The sequence below is a fragment of the Cebidichthys violaceus genome, unplaced genomic scaffold (assembly GCF_023349555.1).
Source record: "Cebidichthys violaceus isolate CVI_PGR_0920_01 unplaced genomic scaffold, fCebVio1.0.p SCAF_165, whole genome shotgun sequence".
Taxonomy (NCBI): domain Eukaryota; kingdom Metazoa; phylum Chordata; class Actinopteri; order Perciformes; family Stichaeidae; genus Cebidichthys; species Cebidichthys violaceus.
In genome coordinates, this window is record NW_027176335.1 from 144352 (window position 1) to 156640 (window position 12289).

General features: G+C 42.5%; 1 protein-coding gene across 1 annotated transcript in view; it reads left to right on the forward strand.

Annotated features, from left to right (window-relative positions):
- Positions 1-3476, forward strand: part of nt5dc2 (5'-nucleotidase domain containing 2) — a 7888-nt gene extending 4412 nt beyond the window's left edge. The window contains 8 exon segments of the mRNA XM_068711648.1: positions 534-594; positions 680-782; positions 882-983; positions 1091-1172; positions 1289-1375; positions 1985-2125; positions 2300-2364; positions 2908-3476. Of these exon segments, the coding sequence (XP_068567749.1) occupies positions 534-594; positions 680-782; positions 882-983; positions 1091-1172; positions 1289-1375; positions 1985-2125; positions 2300-2364; positions 2908-3169 (903 nt within the window). The 3' untranslated portion in view covers positions 3170-3476.
- Positions 3477-12289: the final 8813 nt, after the last annotated feature.

The following is a 12289-nucleotide window of genomic DNA, read 5'->3' on the forward strand; positions in this document are numbered from 1 at the left end:
CTCCGCTTCTCTCTGCGCCCTCTCTTCTCTCTCTCTCTCTCTCTCTCTCTCGCTCTCTCTCTCTCCCTCTCTATCTCTCTCTCTCTCTCTCTCTCTCTCTCTCTCTCTCTCTCTCTCTCTCTTCTCTCTGTCTCTCTCTCTCTCTCTCTCTCCTCTCTCTCTCTCTCTTCTCTCTGTCCTCTCTCCTCTCTCTCTCTTCTGTCTCTCTCTCTCTCTCTCTCTCTCCTCTGTCTCTCTCTCTCTCTCCTATCTCTCTTCTCTCTCTCTCTCTCTCTCCTGGTCTCTCTCTCTCTCTTCTCTCTCTCTCTCTCTGTCTCTGTCTCTCTCTCTCCTCTCTCCCTCTCTCTCTCTCTCTCTGTCTCTCTCTCCTCTCTCTCTCTCTCTCTGTCTCTGTCTCTCTCTCTCTCTCTCTCTCTCTCTCTCTCTCTCTCTCTCTCTCTCTCTGTCTCTCGACTCATGCTAGTTCAGAAAAGTCCCATGAAATTTGTTGTGAAGGTCCGTCGCCTCTTGTGTAACACTTATTTAATCCCCAGGAAGCAATTGGCATGGTTCACCTGAAAGGCTTCATGTACAAATGGATCATGGAAGACCTTGGTAAGATATCTTATTACCTTTTTTAGTTTGTATCAAACCAGCACATTAAATAAGATTACGGGAACGTTCTTCCTTCTCGTCGCAGATAAGTTCATCCTGAGAGGAGAGGAGACGGACGCCGTCCTGCATCGGTTGGTCAGTCATGGAAAGAAACTTTTCCTCATTACCAACAGTCCCTTCAGCTTTGTGTGAGTGTAGAACATCTGCCAGCCACGAGTCCACTCTGACCCAGTAAAGAGGGTAAAACTGTTCTGTTGTAATGCTTCTTTTTCTTTTCCTGTGCGCAGGGATCGAGGAATGACTCACATGGTGGGGAAGAACTGGAGAGACTTCTTCGACGTGGTCATCGTCCAGGCAGACAAACCTCACTTCTTCACCGATTGCATCAAGTGAGTCAACGTTTCGGGAGAAAGCGTGCGAACGGAACGATGATCATCTTGTTTAAAAAAAAATAAATAAATAAAAAATGTCATTTTTAACGTGTTTACTCCTGCAGACCCTTCAGACGCTTGGATGGTAACGGAGACCTTCGGTGGGAAAAGATCAACAGTTTGGACAAAGGACAGATCTACAAACAGGTCTGTGTAACTTTGGGCTAAAGTGTTGTAAATGTTGCACGTGTTTTAAACTGAACGCGTTCTCTGTGTCTTAATGGAGCGAAGACAATGGCGTGTGTGTTTCTTTTGTGTTTCAGGGAAACCTGTTTGACTTTCTCAGACTGACGGGCTGGCGAGGTTCAAGGGTTCTTTACTTTGGGGACCATCTTTATAGTGACTTGGCTGTGAGTTTCAAATCATGCGGATGAATCACTGCATTAAGGATCCGCTGTGTGACTAACTGTTGTTGAGATTATTTTCTGTGTATTTAATGCACATTGTGTATCCCATGACTTCAGAATTTCCTTTCACGTGGGATTTCTTTTCAAGAAATATATCTTTTTTTTTTTTTAGGATAACAAACATTATTCATGTTCCAGGCCCTGTCAAACACGTATACACACACATAGCCGCCGTCTCCACCTATTGCACAATTCTGAACATTTCCAGTGTAACATTTTGGGAGGGGCTGAAAAGTGAACATTTCAACCACTAGGTGGCAGTACAGACTGTCTGATATGTTTGTGAAGGTAGACTCAATGGCGTGGATTTAAAAAGGTATAAGAACAAATATATTTATATGTATTTATCATTAAGATATGAATCAATTCATTAATTAGATCTGGGGGAGAAAAAAAGCCAGTGAAACTAAAGACGTCTAATGACGACAACAAGTTGAGTAAATGCGCGGTTTGAAAGGGAGTTACTCGTTCAGGAACCTCACATTTTTAGTCGTATTGTTAGTCTTCTCCCTAAGATGGAAGATTTTGACACGGAGCACTTTCCACTTGTAGGACCTGATGTTGCGACACGGCTGGCGCACAGCAGCCATCGTGCCCGAGCTGGAGCCGGAAACCAAAGTGGTGAGCACCGACCGGTACGCGGTGAGCCTCACCTGGCTGCAGGCCTTAACCGGCCTGATGGAGCGCCTGCAGGTGAGACGCACATAAGGAAGCTTTTGACATAGTTCTCATGCAGGCGGCGCGCCTAAACGGCAGCACTGAACGACGAGGCGGATGTTTACGTAGCTGGCAGTTACTCACGTTTCTTAAGCCTCAGATTAATAACCGGACCATTCGCTCATAGCGTTGCTTTCTTGATTTTCTTAGTCGCATCGGGACCCGGAGTCTAAACTGGTTTTTGAAGAATGGCAGAAAGAGAGAGAAGAACTCAGGTGGGTGCTGGACTGAGCGGTTGCTCTCAACTTGATTGAGTTCAGTTTATTGGTTATATTTCCACTACATTAACGTGACGGCTAAAGTTACTTTGCAGATTAAGATTTTTAATGGAACCTACTTAAGAGAACAGAAAATATGATGCCATTATACAGTAAAATCAATGTACCAACTGTAAAGTGGTTGCTCCACCTCAAGCATCTTCAAAATGCTGACATATTACATATTAGTAAAGGTAATCTATATCTGTCTTTATTATTACTGTCCCAGGCAAGTAAATTAATAAGACATATATATATAATACATGATGATATATGGAGGGCATTCTGCCTGTGTAATCAATAGCCTGCTTTTATTTTTGAAAATTACTTCTACTTAATTAATTTTGAGTGCGAGACATATTGGGTATTTTTTTTACTTTATTGTATTGCTACCTTTTTACTCAGGAAAAGTATCCTAATACTCCACTCCCACCACTACATGTATGAATTACTACATTGTGCTTAAGATCATATTAACTCCTAACCTTTTTCACGTCGCAGGGTGATGACAAAGAACGTGTTCAACCCTCAGTTCGGCAGCATCTTCAGGACGTGTCACAACCCCACGTACTTCTCCAGACGGCTCTCCCGTTTCTCGGACGTCTACATGGCCTCCCTCAGCTGCCTTCTGAACTATGACCTCGCGTACACTTTCTACCCCCGCCGCACCCCTCTGCAGCACGAGTCTCCTCTGTGGATGGACCAGCTCTGCACAGGCTGCATGAAGACCCCGCACCTGGAGGAGATGTCTCACATACGATGAGATCCGGGCTCCCCGCTCATTGACTGTCCTGGCGGACATCTCTTTCTTAAGGTGTCTTTTTCTATAGCACGGTGTCTTTTTAGTCGAGGAGGTGCTGCACTGCTCCCCTCCTCACGGGGCAAAGCGTTACCGCACAAGGTGATCCACGTCTCCAACGACTTCACTAGGGGGCGCTGCAGATGTACCCGCTGTCCGATTCGATGCTGCCAGAAACGCTGGTTACTGCCTGAATTAAAGTGATATGTAAATGATATGCAATATGGAGCTACCGTCGCACAAATACAACAAATAAACAAATAAAATCTGATGTGTTGGTCTCTTATTAACATTACAACGGCTTGTAATGATAAGGAAAGTTACCGTGAGATTATTATGAACATAAGTACAGCCTAGAATCGAGACTAACTTTTAATTAATTAAATACATCTCATGAATTGTGCACGTGGTCACATCTCTGTCTTCCATTTATTTGATTGGTTGTTTGGTTGCCGGGCAGCGCAGCCTCCATTCATCACCACTGTACTCACTGCATCACTCATTCACTTCCAGCCGCCTGCCCGAAGACAACAGCAGAGGTACTGTACTCTCTCTATGCATGCTATAACACGGGACTGTGACCACGCGCTCCTATGGTGCTGTTGTTATTAAGTGGTGTGGTGTGGTGTGCGCGCGCGTAATAGTTGCAGCTGAATTCAAAAAGCTGGAGGAGCGCGTGAAGCGGTCTCGGGTCGGGTTTTGGAGCTGCTGTCCCGTGCAGGAATTCTTGTCCGTGTCGCGCAGCGTCGCTACACGGACGTTCGTGTTGACTCTTATGTGGCAGAAATCGTTGTTGCATTCGGTTTTCATGCATTTTTTTTTTTTTTTTTTGCACAACTACACACTGAGGCTGATCATTCGCTGACATCTCTGTTGCATGCCGGTTGTGAAGTTTGGATTTGTTTTAGGACATTTAGTCCAGTTACATTTTCTCAAATATTTCGCGAGGAGTAATTTTGGTAGAAAAGCTTTTCAGTGCGAGCAACGTTTCCGGATAACGAGCCTGACCCTGAAAGCAAACGTGCTCAGATTTTATTATAAAATAAAATATATTGAACTGCACTTATTTCATTGAAAAAATTATACAATTTTCAAAAATATGGAGCCCCAAAGTGTTCAATATTGACTATTCTAGTCTATATACATTCTAAATTGCTATGCCAAAACGTTTTGCAACATTTTGCATAATGACATTTTCTCCAGTGACATTTTATTCCAAATGTCACTTTTTCACACGGTTGCTGTGTCCTTCAGTTCCTGCAGCTTTGTCTTCTATTTAGGATCGACTGCTTTTTTAAAAAAAAAACACCATATATCACAACTGCATGTCCATTGTGTTATCCTAAGTCTTTATTTAACTTTCTCACTTGTTAGATTTGAGAATACATGTTCTCCTTTTATTTGATGTTTTTTTGATTTTATTATTAGATGAATTTCTCTGATATACCAGCATCCTGTGTTAAGTGCTATGGCACAGTGCCTGTATTGGTACCAGGCCATATTGATTCTGGTGGCTTGTGATCATTTAACACAGTTTTGAATTTAAACACGCCATAAAGACGAATGAGAGGTGTTTTTCCTGCATTGCCTTATTTTTATTTTAGCGGTGCATCTGTGCATTTGCAAGGCTGACTGGTGTTTCGGTCTATTTCATGGCTGCCTGCCTTCAGTGAGTAAGCCTCTGCATCTGAGCAGCAGAGGCTGCCAGGTTTATAGCTCTTCTCTTCTTTTTTTTCATAATGTGCTGACCTCTTTAAATGTGTTAATGTGTTTGGCAAGGAAGCCTAAAGCCTCAATTTACTGAAAAGCAAGTGAGTAGGAATATATTTAACGAGTGCATTGTATGTTTCGACTGATAGAGAAACTTGTACAGTGGAAAGTGATGACACAGATTTGAGTTTTCGAATACCAGTCCCTCCTTGAGTCTTTGCAACCCTTCATGCTTCAGTGCCTCCATTGTGGATTTCTCCTTCTACAGCATTCCATCCTTCTGCAGTTCCATTTCCTCATCCTTTTCCTTTTTATCTTTCTCTCCTTCCGTCCCCCCCCCCCGCCCCCCCTTTTCCACCCTCGCTCCTTCGTTTCCTCACCTCTAAATCTCCCATGTTCAACCCTCCCTTCCTCCATATCTTCGTGCTTCCAGCTGAGTGCCTCTGTGTCTGTCGCTATGCGCACTCAGAGGTCTGTGTGCTCTGGCAGCCAGTCCCTCCACACAGCAGCCTCTTCTATTATTAAATGTAATGGGACCTTTGCTCAGTGCGAGAACACTCCCTGTTGTTGCAGACGATATTCCTTCATCCTACTTGAGACTAAAACAAAAAAAAGCTCGGCTTGGAAAACACAGACTTGCATTGGTTGTTTTAGTATCGATCTCGCTCAGCTACGGAATCGTGATACGACGACGGCGTCTTTGTTAATTCATGAGGTTTGTGTTGAGCGACGAAGGAAAAGCAGATGGGCTCGGCTTGGTGGATTGGAGATCTCGGTTGAGGCTCCAACGCACAGAGTCTGGGAGGATGAGCAGTGCAGGGAGGCCTCAAGGCACACACTAATTGGCCCCTGCCAATGTCCCGGAGTGGGGCAGTTTGAATTCACTGTTGTGTAATCATTAATCAGATCATACATGATACGCAATTAGTTTGTAATGAATTGGGTTAAAATCCCCATTAGAAGAGGGACTCGCCTTGCCTGAGGAAGATCTTGTAGATCAAAACGTTGCCTTGAAAAGACAAAAAGAGAGAAATAAGCTATTTATTAACGTTGTGCCCTGCAGTAAATTAATCACCATGAGCCCAAAGTCTTTGTGTAGCTATTTTGTGATGAGGTAAGTGATTTACATAGTAGTGGTTATGCAGTTCTCACAAGGGGGCTTAGTTATGAGATTTATGAATATTACATTGGAAGGTTTAAACATTTTGTGATATCTCATTACAACAACGATAACTGTAATTCAATCAAATCACATTTAGTCACATTATAGTTTATATATATATATATATATATGCATCATATGCCAAACTTTGCATCCATTGTACAGGAAAACACGTGCAAAAACATACTATAAAACAAAATGGTTTATTACTACTATGATGGTAATAAAGTGTTTGAATGGCAATTAGTAAAAAAAAAATTCTAAAAAATTCTAAAAAATCATATTTAGGAAAACATTTAGCATTACACTCCCATTGTCAGATTCACGATGGACAGTTTAACAAAAAAAAGTATCCAAACTGATTCAGCAGAACCAGAGATACCGTCTATTTTCCCATGCAAAACCTGGTGCCTACATTACCCACAATGCAACTCGTCCACTGACAGTCTGTTGGGGATTCAGGTGTGTTGTGCTAGTGGCTATAGCAGCCCAGAGATGAGGAGAGTACTACAGAGGTCTGGTAAGCTCACTCCTTTCTCACTCCACACCTACGGATGATTATTTTTCATTTCAGAGATTTCTAGCATTCATCCCCAAACCGACGCCAACTCAACCGAGATCACTTGTAGTACTCACAAGACCTGTAAACAGACTTTGATGTGTAACACTAAGAGTTTCCCTTAAACCTGTTTTAAAAAACCCAATCTTAGCTGACCTGAGCTTCAGTTCTACAGCATTCTAATACATGTTCTGCACTCTTTCATCACCGTTACTGCTGCTGTTATTCAGCTTGTATTTATTGAGCTGAAATGCTGCTACAAAGCCGGGAACCAAAACTAACAGACAAGACCAGTTGTCTTTATAATGTAACTTCACTCAGTGCCCTTAAAGTTGAATTGATCAGGCTTCTCATTTGCTTTCATCTACCTGGCCTCTCGGCAGTGTGCTCATATCCAGGAGAACTATATGACGGATATCCTCTGTTGCCCCATCTGTTTCATCCATTTCTTTTATTCCTATGACTCGGACCTTTTTAGCTGATTTCTATTCACCTCAACAGCCAATTAAAGGTGTGAAGAACCGTGCGGTTTCTCCTCCTTTGTATACGTTAAAGAAACCGGGGGAAGCGTGTCCAGATTTCACATGGATTATTCATACGCTGGTTTATGTGAGGCCATCAGGCGGCTCCTGAGACACACTCTTTCATCATCATCATCATGCGTGCAGGATTTCCCTTTTTTGCATCAACCATGCAGGGTCTGTGAAGATGAACCCTTTAGTAGCCCTCTCATGCTACAGTTTGATTTCTATTATGTTATTGAACCCTTTTTTTTTTTTGTTGTAAATAACAGCGCTGGATGTCTGGAATACGAGCCTGTGCTGTAATTAACGTAGTCAGGGGGCCGGTGATGAGAAGCCGCATTGAACAAAAGGCGTTGTGAAGCTGGAGAAAAAAAAAGTGACTATTATTAAAAAGGAGAGAGAACGATTGGACAGCACTGATATTTTAGTAGCAATTTAGATTCCGCTCATTGTTTTTTTTTTTTGAACAATAATGTCATCTCCTTCTCTCCTATATTACTACTCACTGTGTTGGATGTTCTTAGGTGTCATCTTAATGATAGTGCTGTCCCAGGCGCAGCCAAACAAACAATATTTAAAGCCTCGCGTTGATACTCCGGATAGGATGCGTCACTTTCCGCCCTGTTCAATTATTCATCTGCAAACCGTATTCGCGTGCATCCTCTGCTCAGAGGACCACTGCAAACAGCTTATTAGGATCGAAAGTGTACCGTCTCTTTGATGGGCCTTTGAATGAGTCGCCCACTCTCCTGCCGCTGTATATGCGAGGCCTTCTGCATTTATTCTCGGTGTTCATCACAAGTTGCCTTTGTACTGTCGCCCATTCAGGCGTTTCAATACCTACCGGAGTGCATCTGCTTAATCGCTGAGTTGTATTTGAATTGGTTTCACTCGGTGCTATACCTCACATCCACACACACACACACACACACACACACACACACACACACACACACACACACACACACACACACACACACACACACACACTTTGATGTCAAGCCTTATTAACATCCAGAAAAGTGTCTGGTCATATATCTTGGAGCAGGTGGCTTTTGTTTACTTTCACGTTAATCTTGTGTGGAAAGTCTTTCCCTTCGATTTCATCTTGCTTGATGACTGGGAAATGTTATTTTCAGTGTGCCACAGATAGACCTAGTCCAACCACACGGTAATTAGGTTTTAATTAGACACAGTATAACACCAGTGTGACTCTATTTTATGGTGGTGTGTAAGTTACAAGCTCGGGAAGCGTTTGGATGAGATTAATTGATGCACCGTAATAGTTAATGGCCACGTTTTTTAAAATGCAGGCCGTGTAGCTGAGTACAGCTGTAGACGTATAGACACACTCTGCTGCAGGCTAGAGTTTGCATGAGCACAGCTGACGTGATTCCCGACCATCGATTTGTCCTCCTTGGTGGCTCACTTTAGTCCCTCCGTCTTTGCTCCCTTGTTTCAAAGAAAATATATATATTAAAAAAAAAAAAATGCCACCATATCTTTTTTTTTTTTTAACATAGATCATAATTTAGGGTTTCAAACCAAAGTGGATTCCCATAATCACATGCAGCACTTAGTGCGGTGGTATCGAATGAATACAACTTCATCATGCGGAAACAAATGGTTCCGCGTGATGATGAAAAGGTTATTGTCGATTAAGCATGAAGTCGACATTAAATAACAAAAGCTACTTGCTATTCCTGTCTTTAACGATTTCCTATATGGCTTGTTCTCTGCACCACTGAGCTGTATGACAGAAAGATAGAGAGTAGATACAGGGGAGTGGAGGGGACCACACACACACACACACACACACACACACACACACACACACACACACACACACAATCTGATGCAGAACTTTTCCTCTATTTTCAGAGAGACCTGCTGTTCCCATGCAGACGCTCTGACCCACAGCATTCACTCCATTAGGTCTATATCTAGCTGAAGACAACAACAAAAAAATGGACGTCAAAGTTGACATCAGACATGAGCACGGTGTCGAGGTTTCGCCTGTCTGATGCATTAAGTTACCTAACAAGACTTTTCAGGATTTTCTCACGAAGGCTTTTAAGTGCAATTACGTTGAGTGTCTTTTTAAAGATTACCATCAATCTTCTCCCGGTCTCTGAGTAACCCTCCAAATGGGGCCGACATAGAGAAAGCGATGAGATCATGCATGGGAGGAGCACAAAATGTATGTTCAATAATTTAAATAAGCATGTTCCAGGACAGTGATGCACTTTGTCTTCCAGCAGTAGAAATATGAGCATGTTTTGCTTTGAAAATGGAATTCAGAACACAATCAATCAATATATCAATATAAACATTACAATACTACATCTGCAGGCCAGGAAACTACAACTGCTAAATACGGAAAATAAAAAAATGTTGTTGCACGGTGAACAAGATATTATGCAAAAAATTATATTTGCATCAGAACCTTATTGTAAAGAGTAATTTATAATTTGTTTTCAAATAAAAAAAAAAGTTCAGCTGTCCTTACTTTTCTTGTGTGCTTCAATTGTTCAGAAAATTACAAAACTAGAGGACAGATTTGTCTGAGTAAATTTTGTACCTGACCAGTATAATATATGATATCATAAAAAATATGATTTACACCACAGTGTCCAGGAGAGGGCGCCGTTACCCTGCATTTTTCTTCAGCATCGCTTCCAATTCTGCGATAGAGTCACACGCATGTAGACTTGCTCTCTTCAACACTTTAAAGACAGTCAGAGCATAAAAACACATCCTGCTTTCTTAACCCGTGAATTCACCAACAGGTCATTTATACTGTAGTGGTGCTCAGTGGAGATAAAAGCCATCAGATGTACTATTTCCACCAGTTGACAGCAAAGGGATTTAAATGAGCTTTTTTTGGGGGGGGGGGGGCTTTTGGGCAGCTGAGTCTGTCTCTGCTGTGGAGTCATCTATTGATCACCCGGCAGGGAGGCGAAGTCCTCCTGGAGGACACATCCATCACGGAGCTGCCTGAGACACGGCGGAGGGATAGCGTGGCACTGAGGATCTATTAGAACCGAAACTGATATTTTACTGCAGCGAAGATCAATGGGCAACATGTCCATGTAGCTGTTACCCTTATTCCTGTATCGGATCCTCATCGACTGAAAAAGAAGAACTGCTGCGAGTCATTGATTTCGAGGCTGATATGAAGCCCCCCCCCCCCCCCCCCCATTGTTAGGTTATTGGTAAAAAAATGTATGCTAATTGTAATTCAAAAATGAGGCAAATTGCTGAAAACAAAAACATGCGTAATCGCTCTCTTGTCACATACTCATTATAGCGTGCCTCTCACCAGAGAAACGAGAAGAATGGGAACAATATAGGGAACTTAATTGCATTCAAACTTCAACAGAGAGCACCGTATAGCGGGATAGGGCTCGTCCGATTGGAGGACGGTGCAGCAACACCTCTTCTTCTTCGTACGATATCCTGTCCCTCTAATGAGAAGCTGTGGACGGCCACAGAGTGAGCGTGCGTGAGGCTGTTCGTGGCGGCTCCCAGGGGCCCGAGGGGCTCGTGACCTCACCGGGAGGAGGATGGCTCAACAGGCTCGCTCCACTGCTCCACAGTCACACGGTCGACAACCCGCACTGTAACTTCTTTTCAACTGTGTTATTTTCTGCTAGAGGAGCCTACAAATCCCACAGCAGATGAGAAACTGTACATTCTACAATGAGGGCTGAATCACAAAGCAAATATAATGTCAAATATCCTTTCAGTTCCCTGGAAGTGGCAATAAAGCTAAGGCGAGTGAAGTAAGAGACCTTCTTCTCTTGTTCAATATGACTTCGTTTGAAATCGTCCAAAACGAACACGTAGCTTCAGCTTTAAATAATTACATCTGCCGCGGCTGCAGCCTACTGACATTTTTTTAAAGTGCGACGAAAATGAAACGCTCGCAGAGATAAGGCTCAGCTTGTTTCCACGTGCCTCAAAGCACAATTGCCCTTTGAATATTCGCTCCCTTCAAATATTTGCGTGGCACCCCTTCTTCCGCAAAACTCACCCTCTCCAAATACCCACGGTGTGTGTGTAGTCCTTGTTCAGCCAAGTATCTGGAAAATATTTAGATTATATACACTGGCCACAGTCAGCGTGTTTCATGACGATGCAGTTTAAATATTGTGGAATGATTCATTGGTTCTTTAAGGGGCTGTTCACGAGCTCGGCTTCGACCCTTTTTAGAGTAGAGGTCCTCTCCAAACAAAAACTACAGCATAGACCGGTCCCCTCACCCTGAATATTGATAACTACATTAACCTCTACAAGGTAAAAAAAAATAAATTGTGTTTGTTGTTGTTTTTTTTATAGTGGTTTGAGTCTGGAGGAACATACAAAGAAATACATTCAGTCAGACGCATTTTTGTCAAGGAAATGACCATTTATACCAAATGATACAATTAGATTTGGCTCTGCCAGCAGTGCCAAGGAATCATGTGAGAGCATGAGTGAATTATATCTCACTGCTTAATAAGTGTTAGCATGAGCTATGAACAACAGAACCGCTGCGATCCACCACCCTGAAAACATGGATGCGATTTTTCTCGATTTTTTTTTTTTTGGCAAAGCTCTTCTGCTCTGAGACACAACACAGGAAATTGTGTTTGTGTAGGACACCACCGCTCTTTAGAAAACACATTTTGAGGGCCTTTCAAGTGATATTGATTATGATTTGGGGCTCGATAACACCCTGTCCTCAGCTGGCTCTCAATTCCTCCATTTTTAGCTCTTCTGTTCCAGACAACAGGTTACAAAAACAAAGATTCTCTGACTGTTGTATAAGTGCTTTATAAATAAAACGTCATTAATATTATTTGCCCCACTTTGAAACCAAAGGCCAAATTATAATAAACCCCTCTTACCTTACAGAGAAATAATCTAAAATGAATGAGAATAAACAGAGCTGAAATGTTTTATTGCCTTCTATTGGAATACAGCCAGCTATACTGTATTTGATTTACGTTTGTTTCGGCCTCGAACACATTGACCCTCCGACACACAGAAAATGAGATTTCTTTTTAAGAAGCGCTGAATGATAAATTACGATGCACATCCTTAACAAAGGCCTTTGCACAAGTTGCCCGTTTAATCAACGTCTG